Raw genomic sequence first — 22,531 nt, forward strand, 5'->3', positions numbered from 1 at the left:
TACCAGCTATAATCTGGATTAAACGTTGAACTCTCCTGTTTCTAGAGGCAGATGGTTTAGATTACTCTGAAAAGAAAAATCATTATTCACTACTGCCGAGTTTCCATATTATTATCCTTCAGTACCATTCTAACACTACCAGTTGCAGGAATGGTCTTCACACTGGTAAAGTTGTTTAGTTTGTTTTTGTTCTACACCACCAATTAAAGTTAATCAGGTTATTTGATAGAAAACCCATGTGCCTGCAGGAATTCAAAGTTGAAATAAACTTATATATATATATATATTATATATATATATATATATATATTATATCTCTATATATTATATATATTATATATATAAAATCACTGTGCTAGAAAGAGAAATAGAGGATTATGCTTGTTTATCTCACTGGAGCTGGACACCCAATCGTCTGGGATTACATGACGTTGAAGAGAGAAAGGAAAAACAAATACACATGCGCAAACACACTTTCAATAGATGTCCATTCTTGTATATATTAAAATCACAATTGTGTGTCGAATACAAAAATACATAAACGATAGAAAACAAAGTTCAGCAATTTGAGATTATCTCCTAAAATATTTTGTTTAAGAAAAGACATACTTGTTTGCTTGTGTCTTATTATATTTTAATGATATATCGGAATCATTAGTAAATATTTAATGTTAAATTACAGAACATGTAGCATCTTTATACCATCATAATAATCTAAACAGCATTGTTTAATGCAGCAGTAAAACAAACTCTGAGACAATCCACCCAAGACAGTCACAAAATTAAATGTTTGGCAATTCTTATTCAGTATATGGATTCCATCAGGGATATGTCATTTTAATTGGACATTTCAAATAGTGTAGCAAGCGGTCCACAATATCAACACGTTTACTTTACAAATTACCAATATTTATAACTCTCACTGTAACTGTATCTCAAGAACCTGCACTTTTAACGTTCTGCTCCCTTGAAAGCATCCTCACATTGTGCCTACAGCTGAAAACAGGGGTCATGTGACCAGATCCATCTTGTTTATTGGCTGGCTATGTGACCCAGGATAATTCCCTTCATTATCAAGTTCCTCTGCCCTAATCAGAAAGACAGATGAGCAAAGGCATGTTGCTGTTCAAATTGAAATGTAGGACTATCTATCCAACTTGGAAAAACTTAATTATAATTTCATTATAGCATTTACAGATATTTCCCTATTCATCAGCAGCAGTCGTGTTACATTACCATGAAGAGTCTCCGTCTTAATTGCAAATAATATTGCTGTAGCATTTTTAAAAAGTGTATTATCCATATAACATTTTATGGTAGACATCTGAACCAAATAAACACATTTAAATTACTCAAAGTTTGCGTAACAAATTGCAGAGCAATATGTACCTTAAAGGAAAATCATGATTGTGTGACAGATGCTTGTGTACCTTTGACGCTGCTGTTTAATCCTCATCAGACATGTCTATCAATCAAGGACTAGCTGTCCTGAAGACTCAACTGGCTTTCATTTTGTTATTATGAAGAAGTGAAGACATTTTGAAGCAAAAAAGTTGTATTTATAGCATGGCATGATAAAGCAGTAAATTAATTCTCCTTTTGTTTATTTGAATGACTGATGATAACAGGTAAATTACACCATAAATAAAAAGTTGTAGCATGCCTATCATATACAACATTAAAGCTTACCGTTCAAGCTTATTGGAGTTAAAGGCTTTCCTGCTTCAGTCTTCATCATAAATAAAAGTATTTTCTTTTGGATTATGGCAGTTTCATTTTCTTATGTAGAGAGAAAGTGCTGTTCTTTCTAGAAATATTATAACAAAACAGACGTACTAGGCACTAGTGTAATAGTGTGGAAGCCCTTGAATAAAGAAATGCTCCAAATTTCTTTTTAACCCCAAGAAGTAGCAGAATATTAACTGCAATTTTTTAAAAATTGCAGGAGTGCCCAATGCCTTTACAATCAGTTGTTAGATTATTGTGAATGAAGCTCTGTCCACACAGGTTTGTTTACAACCAGCTAACATCTCCCCTAAACCCCAGTACTTCTCCCCTTTACGCAGTCCTGCTCCCCCCACCAATTGACAGAAGCATGGGGTCCGCCAGCTCAGATCACCAATCCTAACCTCCCACCTACATCCTGTAACAAGGTAACTCAGAACAACCTATGGAAACTTTGTGGAAATAAAAATTAAAAATGACAATTGATTTAAAAAAATAAAAATATTTTTCTTCATTGAACATGTCGTCAAGCTTTTGTTCTTGCAAACAGAATAATCTGAGCTGTTCATTTATCTGTTGCTCAAATCTAAGAGCTCAGCAATACACAAGGTTGAGTTCAACAGAATCTAGAACCACTCAGAATAACTGCAAACACCATAGCAGAGTAATGGAAATGTAAACCAAGTAATTCAAATGACACGTGATGCTTGCTCCTCAAGCAGACACTTCACTTATATGCAATATCCTAGCTCTTTCTCATTACTAAACTGACTTGCAGTATATACAATACAGATGATTACTGGTCTTCTTTTCTTTAATGTGCATACTTAGATCCAAGGCCTTGTTTCATAAACCAAGAGACACGTCCAATGTTTGTTCTGAGCACATAATTCCACATTAGTTGTGTTTAGAGGCGTTTTGCACTATGATGTTTCCTTTGTCAATTTGTTTCAGTCAGAGAAAGGTAATGGCAATTTGGGATTGAAGACTGACACATTATAATAGCAATGTTGTTCTTTGGTGTCCTAAGAGGAGGCTTTCTATTCGTTTACTGTTAAATAATGCCCTCAAAAGGCCTGTCCCTATGTATAGGCTTTATGTTGGTTTTAAACCGGATTTGTGACTCTTCTGTCGTACAGTGTCTTAGGTACAAGGTTTGTGAACCTTTGCTTTCATAGAATGACCTTCATCCAGGCTTTGCAGCTTACCTTTTCACGTAGGCTTGCTATATGCCAATATAAATCTGAAAATAGGAAAGAAATAGGGGGATTTTTTTTTTTTTTAAATCGTACATTTTATATATATATATATGTAAACAGTAAGTGTCACACACAATTACATATATATCTAATCTATTTATTTCTTTATGGGATTTAAAAACAAAAATGGTCCTTAAAAATGTTATTAGGGACCTGCACTAAAATAAGCAGTTTTCCTCTCTATGACAGTGTTACCAATCCACTTCAAAAGGTAAGCATACCAAAACCAACACTGTAACAGCTCTCTCCCACTTTCATGCCACAGTGCCTTAAACTCTGTTTGCTTTTACAGGACCGCTCAATTTTCCTTTGTCCCTTGGCTGCAATCAGATTTTTTTCTGTGTCAACAGGAAAAAAAAAAAAACAAAGAAAACAAACAGAACATTTTGATTTCCCAGTAGAAAACTTTTATTGTTTTGAAATGTCCAAAACATTCTGCATGAAAATAATATGTAACCAAAGTTGTCAGAGAAGTGCCATGTAATTATAGCCTTACAGTCTTTACAATATTGTTAAAGGACAAGTAAGCATTTATGATTGGGGGAAATAGCTTACTAGAATGTATACACAAATGATAGAAATCGAAGCATCAACCTGTTCAGTGGCATTATAAAATTGATTCAAAACGTGCCAGGACAATCCACCTACATTCCAGTATATAATGGAACACAGTACTGGGGCGTCCTGCTCTCCCTGAGGCTGAGGAAATGCTCTTCCACCCTAAGTTATCAAACTGAAAAATGACTGTTTTAACAACGTTGTGGCCAACAGTCCTCAATGTACAATTCATAGTACAGTTTTCACAAAGACGTGATTTAAAGAATTTTTTTTGTTGTTTTAGTTATTTACTCAGGTAATTTTAGAAGCCAGCCTTAGAAATATGACCCATACTACATATAATAGGCGAACGTGCATGTCCAAGAGAAGAATACAAATCAATAATTAGAGGGACTGAGTTGATTCCAAATAAAAAAGCAAAATAAAAAGCACATCAGCACAGGCTTCCTCTCTGAGACAGCAATGACAGAACGGTTCAAGTGCCAAGGTCTACTTGAATCAATATATTGTTCATGTAACAATTAATGAAAATAAAATATTACCCAATTCCCAGAGCAGATCTTGCATCTCATACCCAAGCTACAGTTTAGTCAATATACTTGTGTATTACATTAGAATTTGAATTTCAGAAACATGTTGATCTGCAACCATTATTCTTCTGTAAAACCCAGTTTTTCACAAAAAGCAATAATGATCTTAAAACTGTTTCTATGCTATAATTGTGTACAAGACAGAAAGCTTTAAATGGCATATTATATATTAAAACACTAAAAGTATAAAGTTAATCCTTTATTGTAGTTTGTTTTCAATAGGCAAGGCATACACTCATGTATGTAAACAGTACTGACCTTCAATGAATTATTGCAAACTACCTAGCTTGTAACAAACAATGAACTGACTTTCGATACCGAATGTATGTTCCTACATATTTCATTCTGACAATAATTGATTTTGTTGAAATATTTGTTTACAAAACTAAGATGTTTCTTTAGTTTTACTCAGATTTGATGAGGTTTAAATGTTTACTGATGCTCTATAATGCAACTGGGTTTAACACATGACCAATTTAAACTAAGATGGGATATCACTGACCAAACATTCACAAATGTTACTTTTTTTAACCATGCAACTGCTCATTAAAAACTCCATGTATATCTTTTACCAATCACACCAAGAAAACAATATTTCTTTAACTCAAATTTCTTATTCTGCCTAAACAAAATATTGCGTTCAGCATAATAATTTAGTTTTTGGGTAAAAAAAACAATTAAAAATTCCCCTCATTTACATATTTTTTTCTTTATAATTTCCACAGAAAATGAACAAGCTTTTTATCAAAAGAACTTCTTGGCAGCAGCTTCAAGAAGAACGACACTTCTGGGGGAAAAAAAAAAAAAAAAAAAAAAAAAAAAAAAAAACATTTTATATTATTATAATAAATATACGAGTCAATGTACAAAGTTGTTTATGAAAAAAAGTGCTTCTGTTTCCTATAAAATATTTTAGAAATTTAAATATTTAAACAGTTTTTTTTTATATTATTATAAAGCATGTGATATTTTCATGAATTCCCATAAACACTAAATATACTCACCTATACATTATATAACCGATAAACAACACTGTCTGAACTGCTACAAACATGAAGAAATGGGTTGTAGATAAACATGATGGGAAAGGTGGCAGCTCTGGACATGTCACCTTTTCATCTGGCCCCTGATTTAAATAAAGAAAAGAAAATAAACACACACACACACACACACACAGTATATATATTGATTAAAGAAAAAAGAAAACAAAAAAAACACATTTGGAGGATCTGATTAACTTGTCAGGATTCATGTCGGGATGATTTGGAATAAAGGCTCAGTTTGGATGCGTGTTGGATTAAGATTTGGTGCACTTTGAAATGATTCGTGTCCGATTGATTTTGAATAAAATGTTCATGGTTTGTGGTTTCTGTACTGTGTTTTAATTCTTTAAAGAACAGGATAAAGCAAAGGCAGAATACTGCATACATGAGATGAACAGACCCGTGAAATTGTACTTGTATTCACAATATCATCTCATTGGCTTACTCCAACAGTTTATCGTTCATTTTGATCGTCCTTTCGCTGTAACAAACCCCTCGATATAACAAACAAAAGGCTTGGACCCCAACAGGTTTCTTATATCAAGGCTTTACTGTATATAATATTAGAGAAAGAGGAAGAAGGAGAATAACAATTTTACCTTAGTTTGACGACATATCTCATTGGCTACCAAGAGGCCAATGGCAACTTTGCAAGAGCTACAGACTTTTATGGCCAAGACTGGTTAAAGTGTGCATGTGACAACAATATCCCAAGCACTCCACAAATCTGGCCTGTATGGTAGGGTGGCAAGAAGGAAGCCATTAATCAAGAAAGCCCACCTTGAATCCCGTTTGAAGTATGCAAAAAAAAAAAAAACACTCAAGAGATTCTGGCAAAAAGTGTTGTGGTCTGACGAAACTATACTGGAACTTCTTGGCCTAAATGCAAAGCGTTATGTTTGGCGCAAACCCAACACAATTGGGAGTCGTCCACTGTGCAAAAAGTTTTAGGTGTGAAAAAATGCTGTAAAGTAAGAATGCTTTCAAAAACAGACATGTTAATAGATTATATTTATCAATTAACTAAATGCAAAGTGAGTGAACAGAAGAATAATCTAAATCAAATCCATATTTGGTGTGACCACCCTTTGCCTTCAAAACAGCATCAATTCTTCTAGGTACACTTGCACAAAGTCAGGGATTTTGTGGGCATATAGTCAGGTGTATGATGAAACAATTATATCAAACAGGTGCTAATGATTATCAATTTAATACGTAGGTTGAAACACAATCATTAACTGAAACAGAAACAGCTGTGTAGGAGGAATAAAACTGGGTGAGGAACAGCCAAAGTTTACTGTCAAAAGTGCACTGCAAACAGGGGTTTACTGCAGACAGGGGTTTCCAGATGTGCTGTCCAAACTCTTTTGAAGAAGCACAAAGAAATGGGCAACGTTGAGGACCGTAGACGCAGTGGTCGGCCAAGGAAACTTACTGCAGCAGATGAAAGACACATCATGCTTACTTCCCTTCGCAATCAGAAGATGTCCAGCAATGCCATCAGCTCAGAATTGGCAGAAAACAGTGGGACCCTGGTACACCCATCTACTGTCCGGAGAAGTCTGGTCAGAAGTGGCCTTCATGGAAGACTTGCGGCCAAAAAGCAATACCTCCGATGTGGAAACAAGGCCAAGCGACTCAACTATGCATGAAAACACAGCAACTGGGGTGCAGACAAATGGCAGCAGGTGCTCTGGACTATTGAGTCAAAATTTGAAATATTTGGCTGTAGCAGAAGGCAGTTTGTTCGCCGAAGGGCTGGAGAGCGGTACACGAATGAGTGTCTGCAGGCAACAGTGAAGCATGGCGGAGGTTCCTTGCAAGTTTGGAGCTGCATTTCTGCAAATGGAGTTGCGGATTTGGTCAGAATTAATGGTCTCCTCAATGCTGAGAAGTACAGACAGATACTTATCCATCATGCAATACCATCAGGGAGGCATCTGATTGGCCCCAAATTTATTCTGCAGCATGACAACGACCCCAAAGTCATTAAGAACTATCTTCAGTGTAAAGAAGAACAATGAGTCCTGGAAGTGATGGTATGGCCCCCACAGAGCCCTGATCAACATCATCGAGTCTGTCTGGGATTACATGGAGAGAGAAGCAACTGAGGCTGCCTAAATCCACAGTAGAACTGTGGTTAGAAGCAAAGGGTGGTCACACCAAATATGGATTTGATTTAGATTTTTCTTCTGTTTACTCACTTTGCATTTTGTTAATTGATAAATATAATCTATTAACATGTCTATTTTTGAAAGCATTCTTACTTTACAGCATTTTTTCACACCTGCCTAAAACTTTTGCACAGTACTGTAAATATATATATATATATATATATATATATATATATATATATATACACACACACACACACACACACACATATACATATACACAGTACCAGTCAAACGTTTGAGTACACCTGCTTGAAACCAGGTTTTTCATGATTATCTATGCTTTTAACTGTACAAACTTGTCTATAAACACTTAATATTTAATTATGTTACGTGTACTTATAAGCTGATAATCATAAGTGAATTGCATTCAAAAAGTTAGTTTTTAAATGAAAATGTAAATCTCGTCAGTTTCCATGAAATGGTCACCCAAAGCAAGGGGATTTCAGTCTGAAGCAGTTAAATGTCTGAAATGTGTATAACACAGTGTTAGAACACTGGCCTAAGTATAAAAGTGTCTTTGTTAGATGTTCTCTGAGTTAACTAGCATGTTACCTAATTAACCTTTTGTCACCAATTATTGTTAACAGGCGAGGGTCCATGATTACTATAAATATAGGTAGCATAGGCACACATCTGTCATTCCTGAAGGTAAGGGAGCAGAAAATGGCAAAATACACTCAGTTAAGCAAAGCAAAAAAAAAAAAAAAGAGTCTGTAATTACTTTAAGAAATGAAGGTCAATCTTTAAGACAAATCGCAAGAACTTTGCAAGTGTCTGTAACTACTGTGGCCAAGTCCATCAACCGATTCTACTACTCAGAATCAGAGAACAAGTTCATTCGAGTCACAAGTCTGTGAAACAGGCGATTAACTGCCCCTGAAATACAAGCTCAGCTAAATGCTACTAGAAGTACAGATGTTTCAACATCAACTGTTCAGAGGAGATTGCATGAAACCATCGTTAAAGAGTGCAGAATAAGAGGAAGAGACTTGCCTGGGCCAAAAAACAAAGAAACTGGACGTTTGAGGAGTGGAAGTCGGTCTTATTGACCTCAATCCCACACAACTTGTATGGGGATGAACTGGACAGAAGAGTCAAAGCAAAGCTACCCACAAGTGCCCTACATCTCTGGGAATTGCTGTAGAAGAGCTGGGAAGACATGTCGGGTGATTTCCAGCTGAAACTTGTTAACCGAATGCCTCGTGTTTGTGAGGATGTTATTAAGTGCAAAGGGTGGCTATTTTGAGGAATCTAAGATTGAGACAATTTTCTTGAACACTGCTTTGAAACTCCTTATGTTTTGTATATTGTAACGTGTGCATTCATTTTCAAGTATTTACAGAAACGTATACGATGTAAAACATTGTCAATTATGAAAAAAACCTAGTTTCCAGCAAGTGTACTCAAACTTTTGACTGATACTATATATATATATATATATATATATATATATATATATATATATATATATATATATATATATATATATATATATAAATCATAATAGATAGGCTTCAGTGAGTTACAGGAAATTTTTTTAAAATAGGGTTTCTGTGACGTCATAAATTACAAGACCAGTCGAGTAACAGAAATCAGAGACAGAACTGTTTTCCTGTAACTCACTGAAGAGGCCCATCTATTATTTTTTACAATACATGCATACCCTTGTGATGCTAATATTAATGATGACGCAGTAGTTTTTTTTTTTTTTTTAAACGTAGTGTTTCAGTGCTGTACAGACGTTCTATGTCGTTATGCGTGTGTCTGAGACATGAATGTACCAGCTTTACATTTTTTTTTTAAAACATATTCTCGTTTTGTTGAATGAAGTCTTACCTTGTTTCTCTGTATCAAATGGTTAATATCCTTTTTAACCACATGAAGGTGTTCCTTAATGTCATTGAAGTGCTGGACAGTTTCATATGTCCCTGCAGCATTGCCTTGGTTGTGAACATTACCCATTTGTCGGATAGACTCTGTTAATGTATTCCTGAAATAAATACATTTCACAATTAGACCTTTCAAACACTCAATTTAATAAACTATAACCTTTAAACAGACTACAGCACTGCATGACTCAATCCAAAACTATAAAACCTAACTGAAGATCTAACAGAACAGTGTTGCCTCTACGTGGTTTTATTGGGCATTGATTCTAACCCAAAGTTTGGATATCGGTTTGTGATAATTGTAAGCCCCATTCTTGAGTAAATGGCAGATATTCTGAAAGTGCTGTGAACACTTATATGAACACATATTTACTTTTAATCCACAATATTCAGCAATGTTCAGAGATACACAAACACATCTGAATAGTAGTATAGTATTAGTAATAGTATTTTGGGCTGCTTGAATTAAGGATGAGATGCTTGGTTACCTTTAGCCAGTGTTAATCAGCATTTTTTTTTAGTTTTAATATTTCCTGTGAGGACAATGGCCTCCATGCCACCACAGACAACTGCATTAAGTAATCTGTATGTTTATTATACTACAATTACTGGTCCCAGCTTATTCTCTGTTTGAGCCATTTTCTTTTCCTACTCAAACTATAATTTTTTAGTGTATGAGTTTTATGATAACGAATATGCTAACTTCATGTAGCAAAATAGGCATGGTTATTAAATCTCTCCTCACAACACATGCTCCTTCAATAAATATTTGTAATGAGTCTTGTCTTCTGATTGTCTTCCCAGTTTTAAAGAGGATTACAGGGAGAGACGTTTCTCATGTGGCTTTTAATCCCTACCCTACTAATGCAATGGCACAATAATGATTTTGATCTTTGAACTACTGTCTGCATTAATCTGTTTTGGATTATACAGTACAGCTATGGCCAAAAGTTTTGCATCTCCCTAGAATTTTACAATTGACAGAATTACAAAAAAAAATAAACAAAATGTAGATCTTTAACATTATGCAATCAAAGAAACTACAAAATCATATTGCAAGTCTCTATCAGAAGTCATAATAGTAGTAACAGTAATCTGCTGCATATCCAACGGTGGTGGGACCAGAGAAAGGGTGGTTATGTAAAAGGGCTTAAGTTGGCCAGGGTGTCCTCAGCTCACCATGCACCAGTGACCTCTGTAGACTGGCCTATAAGCTGCCCAGGGCTGCCATGTCCTCCGACGCTGTAGGTCTGGGCTGGCTACGTGGCCGGCCTGCAGAGTGAAAAGAAGCGGTCGGCTGATGGCACACGCTTTGGAGGATAGCGTGTGTTCGTCTTCGCCGCTAAATACAATTGGGCATTTCAAATTGGGAGAAAAAAGGGGTAAAAATAAAAACAAAAAAAGAAATCACTGTTGGAATAACAATTCTGAGCCGTAAGGAGGAGGTGGCCTTGGAAGAAAAGCATCCCCAGATTCGGACAGTTTCTGGATGCTTCCTTGTTGGGATGGTACACTGGCTTGTATGCTAGATCTATGATAACTTGGGTGATGCAATGTTTAGTCATAGCTGTACAGTTCAATTGGGAATCCTTAACCTCATTCAACCACGCTGTTCACCTGTGCTCCTAATATCCATACATCTAGTTTTAATGTACAGAGATCAGCTTACAGTTAAGTATGGCTAGTCAAACGTGAAGCTTTGACATCCACTTATTCCTCCTCGCATAAATAAAATCAGTGCATTATATATTTTATTATGATTACTTCTCATACTGACATATATGAATACTTCTTAAAACATAACTTTGCATTTATTTAATCTGCTTCATTTTTAGAAACTTTGAAACTGAAGATTCATTTTATAAATTATAAAAACCCAAAAGTAGAAACTATGAAAGAAATTGTTTTTTTTTGTCACGTTTAAAAACAGGAATGGTATGTAAATATAAAGCGATTAAAATTTTTTAAAAAAAAGTAAAGTGTGCCACATTATTGCTGAAACCTGCATTGTATGACCTTGTAAGTTATAAGATTACAACCACAACCAAGCTGTTTAAAAAATTAAAGGGGATTCCAGCATGGTACCGCTACATTGAAAAGTTTAATGCAACGTGTTAAACTACCTGGTTTGTTCATAAATATATATGCTCCCACCCTGCCTTTTCATTGCATTTTTAAATGCTGTAAAATTTTGAAGAAATTAACTAAGTAGTAATAACAGAATAAGGGATATCAACCAAGATTTTAAAACAAGTTAAAGCACACGTTTCACTAGTTAAACAGGAAAAGAACGCAAGGTAGTGGTATTCTATTCTAAAAAGAAAACAGACAGAAACAAATGCACCTCAAGATAGTATTTCGTCTATTATTCACCGTTACTTGGATCATGGTAACGTTATAGCTATTTGCGCCCCCCCCGTCAGAACTTTGAGAAAATAATAATTATCGAGCTATTATGTGTTCATTTTTAGCGTGGGTGAAAGCAGGGTTACCATTACAACAAAACCGGAGCCAACATTATCCAAGACAGATTAAATTAGCATTTTATAAACACTGAATAAGCTTAAAATCCTGGTATCTTAAATAAATAAATAAATAAATAAATAAAATAAAATAATAAATCAGTTACTTAATTTTACTTTTGGTCAAAAAAATAAAAATCATACCTTGAAATTGTATCCATGCTGTGATTTGTGACCGTATTTGTACTCACATGTCTCTACATGGGGCGGTACAAACAGCGCAGCTCTATTAGCAATGGTTTCCCGCTTTATGAAATGTACATGCGTAAGAAACTAATACCGGTAATTATGTACGTTTTCACTCAGGATCGGTCACATAAACTGCAGCGTAAAGTATCAGAAAAATGCTACTGCATAAATAGAATTAGTAGCAAATTAACAGTTTTGGGTAGCAAAATGCTACTAAATATACATTAAATTCAAGCCTTCATTCAGGATTAACTCAGTCAAAAGTAATGTCTCAAGACCTTAATTTTTGCACTTTGATAAGCACAAAAGAATACATCAGATCCAATTTCTACTTAGTCTTATATATACCGTATTACTTCGAATTAACGCCTCGCTCATATCATCTTTTTAATAGACACCGCCCTTGAATAAACGCTGTACTCGATAAAGAAAAGTAAAGGGTTTTTTTTCCCTACCCCTGCTCAGAAAATAAATAAAGAAAAGCACAACTCCGGCTATGTACATGTAACACCCAAGAAGAGACTGCAGCCTCAATCCACCATGTAACACAAACTAATGTACACACACCTTAATAAGCACATTGTATTTTATGGTACAGTCCCGACAGACAACCCAAGATGAGCTACTGACAACAGTCCTTCACATCCTTTTTTTTTTTTCCCCCAGCACAGTTCAGTGCCAACACAGCAGGGACTCGTCCTCAGCTTGGATGGCAAAAACTTAAACTCAGAGCTTTGCTGGTCACTCAAAACGCTATCCAAAAGCTGGCAGAAGATATCTTCTTGTAGGGGGTTTAGTTGTTTTGTTTTTTTATTCAACTGGAATTTTACTCAGTCCATTACAAAAAAAAAAAAAAACTTGCTTACTATCTGAGAAGATTTAGCTTCGGTTTCTCTTAAACCAGGCTTACACTGCAAGATTTTTGCAATCAGGAGACGCAGCGCCACACACACTTAACGATTGAGCTACCATTTCTCACTGTAGATCGGGGATTGCAAGCTACACACACTGCACGAGATATGTTGTCGCACGCTGAGCCTATTTTCATTGCAGAATCGTAGACATCATTCGGGAGAATCGTGGACTCAAGCGAGGAGGCAATCGCTGTTTTCTGTGCATTGTTTTGCACAGAAAAAAGAAGAAAACTCGGAGAAGATCCATTTGGACGCGCATTTGGCTTCATAGACGTGGCCAGTACGGACTGATGATGCAACTCGAGTTAAGGTGCATCCAAAAAAGTGCAACACTCGCTCTTAGTACAAAATATTTATTAGATTAAAAGACTGGCATGAGAGATTGGCGATCTTCATCAGAATACCAAATTCTAATGAATAATTTGAAGACTTTTAAACTAATAAATATTTTGTACTACGAGCGAGTGTTGTGCTTTTGAACAGACTAGAATACAAGTCCTCGTGCAAATATAACATTTAGACTTCAGGTAATTATGTATTGTTTTAAAAAATTCCTTGTAAAATAGCAGATACTAAGGATATTAAAGAATGCACCAACACAACAAATATGTTTCTGGATAAGCTCACTAAAGATCTAATCCTCTAGGCTGGGGGTAGCTGTTTAGCACTTAAAGATCAGGATTTGAAATGGATTTGAAAAATGAGCAAGAAAAAACTGAAATGTAAACAAGTGACTATCAGAATTATATGGCAGATGGTGACGTGTAACTGAATTTCTTCTTTAATTACTATTGTTGTAATATGATAAGATGAAGCCTGAGAAACATACAAGCCAGCAGTATTACTATATTATGGAGATGAAAAAGAAAAACATCTGTTATGAGAAAAACAACTAGTCTTATAAAAGAACAAAAGCTGGAGGATTAACAAACACACACGGTAAACAAGCTTAATAATAATAAAAATAAGAACAACAACTTCAACAAAAATAGCAGACCCAAGCGTCTTGTGAACCCTCACCCCGTCATTTTTCTGTCAGATTATCCATTTTCAAATTATGCATCAGCATGCAGGAAGTATGTTTGTTACAAAAATTTGTCAATAAAACGTTTACAGTGTATATCGTTTTTGTTAATAATGCTACTCACTCAGTAGAAAAATAAATATACCAAACATATTCCAGACCCCAATCAGCAGTAATCTAGGACTTTACATTGGATAAGGTAGTGCAACTTTAGTGTCACTCATAGTGTGCTTATCAGATATTTATAATCTTCACTGATTCATTAGGACTCTTACCTCATATCATTGACATTTCTAAGCACCTCTTGCTGTGCTTTTACAATAGAGTCAAGTTCTTCGGTGGGAACCTGTAAAATACATTTTAAATGAGCATAACTTAGCTGAACAAACTGCAACGTTCTGTAATAAATTTTATGGAGTTACTTAGCTGGCTGATGTCAACATTATTATTTATATTATTTAGTTAACTTAAACATAACTAATTTATCCTTTTTGTTTTTCTTGCAACTGTTCAACACTCTTTGATACAGAAAAAAACACTTAAACTGGAGCTCAACACCTTTGACATTTTAAGTATATGCACATTGAAGCTTACCTCATTAGTATGCATAAATATAGGCCTAGATCAGTTTCATGGTCTGGTATTATGCTGATTTAGCAAACACTGGTTGCCTAGTTTGTGCCATTAATTATTTAGTCAGATATTATACTTTTCTCATGTGGACATTTTTCAATAAGTCACCTTTGTAGGCAGAACAATGTGTGTGTAGAGCCACGGTAAAAATCTCAAAATCAACGTACCTGTCCTGGATGGTGCTCTGCCACAGCTCCTCTCTTTGTGATTTCATCTGTTGCTACAGTCACATAGCGCCTTTGCTCGTCCAGGATCATATCCAGCTTCCTGCTCAGCTGTTTGATCTCCAGGTGGATTCTATTTTGGCCTTCAAAGATCTGTCTGACTTCCCGGTCACTAACAGATTCATAATTATCTTCAGCTGAAATTAAATACTGCAAATGTTAAATAAGGAAAAGTTTAACCTTGAACGCTGAAAACTATGAGTAGTCCCTTGAGTCTAACCCATGTTATATCAACTCTCCACTTGTAAAACTAAAGAATCCTCCATCACTGTAAATCTACACATTAAGGAATATTACAAATCATATTGTGTGCTGACGCAAAACAAAATGGACAGATTCTTCTAAGTCTTCTAAAACAATAAATCACAGTTTGCACCATGTCTTGTCAAAGTAAAATAACAGTTTGTTACAAAGCAAATAATACACTACTGTTCATTTACAGTATGAAACAAACGTCTCAGTTAATTTCCAATATGCATATAGTACCTGTAACATTAACAATTTCATATTTGTCACAAAAAATATGCAAATGCATTCTGTAAGAAAGATCTTGATACATCTGACCCAAAATACAGCAGATTAGATAGGGGGGGCATATGTACAAAATACTACTTATTTGAAAGTCAAGTGAAGCTGTTACATACATATATTATTTTTTACATATATACATACATATATTATTTTACCTGAGTGTGTGTGTGTGTGTATATATATATATATACACACACACACACACACATATATTCACACATACATTATATTATATATACAATACTGTGCAAAACTTTTAGGCAGGTGTGAAAAAATGCTGTAAAGTAAGAATGCTTTCAAAAATAGACATGTTAATAGTTTATATTTATCAATTAACTAAATGAAAGTGAGTGCCTCACTGTTGCCTGCAGACACTCATTTGTGTACCGCTCTCCAGCCCTTCAAACAAACTGCCTTCTGCTACAGCCAAATATTTCAAATTTTGACTCAATAGTCCAGAGCACCTGCTGCCATTTTTCTGCACCCCAGTTCCTGTGTTTTCGTGCATAGTTGAGTCGCTTGGCCTTGTTTCCAAGTCGGAGGTATGGCTTTTTGGGCGCAAGTCTTCCATGAAGGCCACTTCTGACCAAACTTCTCCGGGCAGTAGATGGGTGTAGCAGGGTTCCACTGTTTTCTGCCAATTCTGAGATGATGGCATTATTGGACATCTTCCGACTGCGAAGGGAAGTAAGCATGATGTGTCTTTCATCTGCTGCAGTAAGTTTCCTTGGCCGACCACTGCGTCTATGGTCCTCATCGTTGCCCGTTTCTTTGTGCTTCTTCAAAAGGGCTTGGACAGCACATCTGGAAACCCCTGTCTGCCTTGAAATTTCTGCCTGGCAGAGACCTTGCTGATGCAGTATAACTACCTTGTGTCTTGTTGCTGTGCTCAGTCTTGCCATGGTGTATGACGACAGTAAACTGTCTTCAGCAACCTCACCTTGTTAGCCAAGTTTGGCTGTTCCTCACCCAGTTTTATTCCTTCTACACAGCTGTTCTGTTCCAGTTAATGATTGTGTTTCAACCTACACATTGAATTGATAATCATTAGCACCTGTTTGGTATAATTGTTTAATCATACACCTGACTATAGGCCTACAAAATCCCTGACTTTGTGCAAGTGTACCTAGAAGAATTGATGCTGTTTTGAAGGCATAGGGTGGTCACACCAAATATGGATTTGATTTAGATTTTTCTTCTGTTCACTCACTTTGCATTTAGTTAACTGATAAATATAAAATTATTAACATGTCTATTTTTGAAAGCATTCTTACTTTAGAGCATTTTTTCACACCTGCCTATATATATATATATATGGGGGAAATCAATATCAAGCAGCAGTGAGTTTACCAAATACAATAATAACTCAATTCTCACTTGGCTCTCCATGGATGTCAGGGTGCTCTTTTTGGAATTCGTGTTTCTTCTTGTCCAGATCTTGCTGGAAATGTTCAAACTCTTCTTGGTACTTTTCCTTCTCCTCTTGTGGAATCTCGTCGTCATGAACAGGCTGTAAATATAAAATAAGTACAAATACATTGTTCAGTCGTTTATGATGACTGCTCACATTAGTCCAGATTTATTAAGGCTTTCACACCACTTTTTTGTTGCAAAATTTGTTGCAAGTTTAATTTGAGGACTCCATTGTGTGCTACTTCTGGTTTTGTAACATTAAAGTGGTGTCAATGCAGGTCAGCTGTTTGGAAATAACAAGGTTCTGTGGCTGAAAAAATATGGCGGGGGATAGCTGATGGGGTTAATGAGGTTGGTACTGCAAAAGGGGAGATCATCTACTGCCAGAAGCACTGGCAAGAAGAACATTAGATTGTAAACAAACTGCAGGGTATTCTCACTCTTCTGGATCATGTTGCAGGATACCTCCCTCTTGATGTACAGTCCACACAAGCACACTAAAGCCTCACATTTGCTTAAAGGAAAAAAAACAGGCTACAAACGTGATTTATATGTTTTCCAACCAGTAAACAGCCTATCCTGTTCAGATGAGTTAAAGGAATTTAATGTATGCATTACAAATAACAAAATACTTAATAATTACGTAATAATTGGATTATTAAACAGACTTTTTTATTATTACTATTGGCTTAAAACATGTTCCTAAATGAAGAAATGATGTCAGGAAATTATGCAGTTAAGACATCTCCTTCTCAGCCTGGTCTGAGGCATGTGTTAATTTTGATGCCTATAAGGGTCAATTAACAGCACAATAACAGATTCATGAACCTGACAAATATGTTAATGAGAAAGTTCGTCTCTAAGGGCACGTTAGTTTAATGACGTGATGAGTGGTGTTTTTTGAAAGCAAATGGCATTTATGCATCACCCGATGAAATACTGTCATGTTAAACACTATTACTGGCACGATAAAGGAGATGCTAAGTTTTATGAATATGGGCCTTTATGTTACAAGTTAACATGCTTACTAAATAACCAAATACCAGCTAGTTCTAGGTCATACCTCTTGTTGTCCAGGTTCAGTCAGTCTGAATGTCAAGAAAGACAAGACGTCGTGATCATCTGAAAAATAGAGTGGACCATTCATGAAACAGCTAAACAGTTGTATATTTGTAGCAGGTTCAAACTGTTTATTTTCTGCAAACCAACTACATACACTAAGAATGATTGAGACTTGTAAAAATACATGCCAAAGTGAACTGTCCTTCATGACATAGTTCTATAGATTTAATACTAACAACAGAGTTGCTTAGTTCACTGTTGACACTACCATGTGGGTACGTGGAGAACGCATGACATTTGGTTCACTCCAAACATATGCTGCCGAGTTCTAGAAGCATTCCCTTTAGTCCGGATTCTCAGATGACAATAACACAGACACACCAACCTGCAAGGCCTCCTGTAGCTGCAGAGATTCCAAAGAAACCTTCAGCTGGAATAATCATATTGTCCACTTTGGCACAAAATTCATAATCCTCCTTATCTGGAGTAAATCCATTGTTTATCAAAACCTAAATAAAATTTAAAAAAAAAAAACAACATTAAACACTCAAGTTACATACACATTCTCGTAAGGATGTTCAAATGTATTCATTATTGCAATATAAATCATAATTAATGTGGAACCTTACCGTCAATGACTTTTTGTAGTATGTGATTTTGGCTCTGACTGGATAAGGCTTGTTTCTGAAGTCCCTTAGGCAGGACCCCAGTGCTTGGGTTGAACCATCACTGCAGAATTGAACAAAGTGAAATGTCTTACAAATACAATGGAAATAGTGTACTGCATCTGCAAAACCAGACTTTATTTAATACTAAGAAATGTATTGTTTATTTCCATTACATGTACTAATGTAATGGTTGAGTTCAGAGAGTTATCAGATGTTTAGTACAAAACAATACCATTACTTGGACTCACATCCTTCATTAATAAGCATCCTAGATTGCTTTGCATGCAATAAAATAACACAGCTCTAGATAGCTGTGGAAGGATTCATGCAAATAATATACACAATATTTCCATATTCAGTTTGCAAATTGTTTGAATTAAAGGTTACCATAAAACTCATTAACTCCAAATACAAAGATAGATATTTTATTAAATAATTAGTAAATCAAGTTAACCCTTTGCAGTCCTATGTCGGACCAGGTCTGACATTACAATTTTTACTTTCCAGTCTGATATCGGACCCTTTTTCTCCAGAAAAAGCAGAGAAAACCTTTCAACGGCCGAGTGAGACAGATAGGAGCCGAATGAAACCGAAAAAAGGGCATATCTCATAGCCTTATGCACTGCAGACATAACAAAGGGGGTAGCTGCTTCTGCATCCAGCGCTCAAAGAATATCACGGACATTCGAAGACCTTTTTGAGATGTTACAGTAATAATAAGTAATAGAGTTTGGTGATAAAAAGTGTGATCAGGAGAGGATTTATCAGTATGTCTATAAAGAGGTATGTGAAAAATACGGCAAACAAGGGGTGGGGCTTGGCTGTAGATATCGTACTGAGTGTCCTTTAAACATGTTTTACTCTGAAAAAAAAAAATTAAACATTGCGTGTGATAATAAACTGGACCTGACGTGCCTGACAAGCGCTGAATAAATGGACTGCAAAAAGTTAATGCACCACCATGTGACATGTCACATGACAGTCTATAGCAGTATATACCAGTAGGTCCCAAGTCAGGGGTGTTCAATCCTGGTCCTGGAGGGCCGGTGTCCCTCCTGGTTTTTGTTCCAGCTGTTCTAACTTCGTAATTTAGGGCACAGTTGAAAAAAAAAAACAAGATACACAGGCCCTCCAGGACCAGGCTTGGCCACTTCTGACCTAAGTGATGAAACACTTAAGACAAACGGCTGATTCAATCAATCCACATTAGACCCTAGTTTAAATAATTCAAGGCCTAAAAGATATTGCAGGAATACAGTACATACAACACAGCAGACTGCAAAAAGTATAATGTTACAAAAAAGTAACTTACTTTTGATGGTCATAAACAAGTTTTCCATTGTTACCAACGATAAGAACAGCAGGGTTATTTTTCTAAAATGAAAACAAATTAAAAAAATTACCATTTTATTGCAAGACACACAAAGAGATAGTCTACCTTGTTTACATCAAGCAAAAACAGACTAATGCAAAAACTCCAAAATGCAGTACAGCTTTAATTCTTGTCAGCTAGTCTAAAACTTACTATCATATAATGTAAAATGAGATCTGACCACAACAAGTACTATAAATACAAATTTATATTTTGGCTGTGGACATCCAACGGACATCCATATCTAAAACAATTCCAGAAACTTAAAGTATTTACAACAAATATTGTAATAAAGTCTGTAGATGCAATCTGCACGTGGTTAATTAAATAATGGTTTGACAAAGTATGATAATTTGCATAAAGTAATGTGGGTTGTGCCATCATTCCAGAGTGTACCATATAATGAATGCGATTAGTCCCAGGCTAACAATGCACTATTAAGTAAGGACTTGCTTAAAGCTCTAAAAATTATGTTTGACTTTACATTTCTTCTTTTTTTCACTCTGCAAGCCCGCTGCCCCCTGGAAACTCCCGTCCACAGTCAGCAGTGGCGTACCTTGGATTCGAACTGGTGATCTCCAAGCTATATATTATAAACAATGCTATGCCACGTGCATCTAAACTTTGAATATATTTCAGACTTTTCCATTGATTATTGTAACACCTACAAGGTTGGTGCACAGGAGGCTAAGCTACAGAACTCAAAGCTAAGCAAGCATCAAGGAACTGGACTGTGTAAAACTGAATCTACTGTAGCTTTACGTAGCCTCCAGGTAACATCTTAGATACATGAGAAAACTCATGGTTTTTAGTCCAATGCTGTTAGTGGTCCTTCAAGGTCCTTGATGGAGAGACATCAAGGTAGTCTCCTTCTTGGACAATGTTGGGAACACCTATTCTAGACCATGTAATTATTTTTCACAGTTTCTTGCTTTTCATTATTAGGAGTGGGATAGCATTATAAATACTTGTTTTGCAAAATATATTTTACCAACCTTTGCATCATTGTCAAATGAGTCAAAGAAAATTCCAAGGCCATTCCATGAATCTACTGCTCCAAAGACTGGACCCTCAAGTCCTTGGTCTGATGTGAACCAGATTGCCTATTTCAAAAGGTGATATTATTAACCAAATAATTAACTCTACAAAGCACACGAGTTAAAATTTTAAAAGTGTAAATGTTATTTACAAGGCCATCTGCTCCAACTCTTCCTCTTCCGGTAACACGAAATGTAATTTCAGCTTCCCAGTTTTCAAAGGTTGCTTTGTTTTTTGTCCAAACTGAGCCTTTTTGACTTCTCAATGATGGTGTGATTCGGACCTGATCAGCACTTGGAATAGCATCTGAAACAAACATTGAAACATTTTTAAAATCATTTTTGGGTGTGTTTTCACTTCCAGCCAACTAACATCCTTATTTACTCCCACCATGCTATGCTTTACAAGTACAATATTTAAATCTACAGTAAATGTGAATGAAGTCAACACAAATCTAAATACAGGTACATTGCTGTTCTATTCTGGTGCATCTTCAAGTTTAATCAATAAGAATACTTCAGAAACATAGCGGTCCTTACAAATAACACTGGGGACATAATAGTTCCTCAATTAGCAATCCTGTAGCACCCCCCCCCCCCCCCCCCCCCCCCAATTATAAACACAATATCAATGAGGGTGGTTGGTTGAATGCATATGGACTTTAACCCTCCTGTACAACAAAGCAAAAGGGCACATATCTGACCTATCTATTCAAAGCTCAGCATAGGAGGGAAAAGTGAACTAGTAGCATATTTTAATTATAAATTCACAGGCAGGTCCCCTAAACAGAAGTGAACAAAACCCAGTAATGACGGTGCATTGCTGTGTGTACTAGTGAAAAAACGTGTTTATTTATGAACTTCTGAGTTTTGCCAAGATGCTAGACTTCTCAGAAACTATGCTTCAATTCCACAGTTCCAAACAGTTGCAGATTAAGCACCTCGAATAACTGCAATGAAAACCAACATCACAAATATACATAAACAGTAGTTGTGGGAATAAAGGTACAAACCTTTATTAAAACCATTACGGGCATTATCCGCAACACCTCACTTGCCTTGGACAAAAATAACCCCTGCATCACCTGAAGCAATAAGTTAATAAACTGTGTACTGTACAGTTAGACGAATGTATTCTAGTTTGTATGCATGGGAAATAAAATATGTAGGACATTAACTCTGCATTATAGATGTCTGGCTAAGTAGTACAGTACCGCGTTCAGATACACTGTTGTAGGAATAAACTTACTCCCATAGTGCAACCAAAAGGGGATAGTGCCATCGCTCTGTGATAAATGAGGTCCTTTGAAGCTGTATTTGTATTCAAAACGACGACGAGGAGCGTCGTTAGATCCCGGCGCAACATCTGCATTAGTGCAATTAAATATTATACAAAATATTAGTAAACCGGCAGCTGTAGCCAGCCACTTATCCATGGACACCGCCATCTTTCTGCCCCACTGCAGACGTAGCGCTCAATCAAAGGGCTGACGGGAATTCTAACAGCCAACAGGGCGCTGTGTAATTGGACGGCTAGGAACGGGTGACGTTGCATACCGAGGTTCCTTCCAACAAGTCGTCTACATCAAAATAACGTTTGTTTTGATAATCTTAAAGGGCAAACTTGAAAAAAAAGCACCTCAGATGTTGTGTTTACTACAAATCGGTTTTGCTTGTTGACTGATTGCTCGTTTACTGTAA

At 36.0% G+C, this 22,531-nt stretch overlaps 1 protein-coding gene across 1 annotated transcript; it reads right to left on the reverse strand.

The window, feature by feature from the left end:
• Positions 1 to 1,009: 1,009 nt before the first annotated feature.
• LOC121327255 (protein ERGIC-53-like) lies at positions 1,010 to 22,309 on the reverse strand. The gene is made up of 13 exons (XM_041271180.1): positions 22,080 to 22,309; positions 20,983 to 21,137; positions 20,789 to 20,896; positions 19,734 to 19,795; positions 18,383 to 18,482; positions 18,139 to 18,262; positions 17,755 to 17,813; positions 16,656 to 16,788; positions 14,691 to 14,884; positions 14,166 to 14,236; positions 9,189 to 9,342; positions 5,137 to 5,258; positions 1,010 to 1,088 (listed from the first exon to the last, which is right to left on the reverse strand). Exons 1-13 carry the CDS (start codon positions 22,276 to 22,278, stop codon positions 1,010 to 1,012), a joined length of 1,560 nt encoding a protein of 519 aa, XP_041127114.1. The 5' UTR covers positions 22,279 to 22,309.
• Positions 22,310 to 22,531: the final 222 nt, after the last annotated feature.

Source organism: Polyodon spathula, chromosome 2, assembly GCF_017654505.1.
Source record: "Polyodon spathula isolate WHYD16114869_AA chromosome 2, ASM1765450v1, whole genome shotgun sequence".
Lineage (NCBI taxonomy): Eukaryota > Metazoa > Chordata > Actinopteri > Acipenseriformes > Polyodontidae > Polyodon > Polyodon spathula.

Excerpts from the sequence above, each read along its gene's own strand:
- LOC121327255 (XM_041271180.1), bottom strand. The coding sequence starts at position 22,278 with ATGGCGGTGTCCATGGATAAGTGGCTGGCTACAGCTGCCGGTTTACTA. Across the intron at positions 21,138-22,079 it reads CTTTTGGTTGCACTATGGGA|ATGCTATTCCAAGTGCTGAT; the intron begins GTAAGTTTATTC and ends TGTTTGTTTCAG. Across the intron at positions 19,796-20,788 it reads CATTTGACAATGATGCAAAG|AAAAATAACCCTGCTGTTCT; the intron begins GTTGGTAAAATA and ends TTTTCATTTTAG.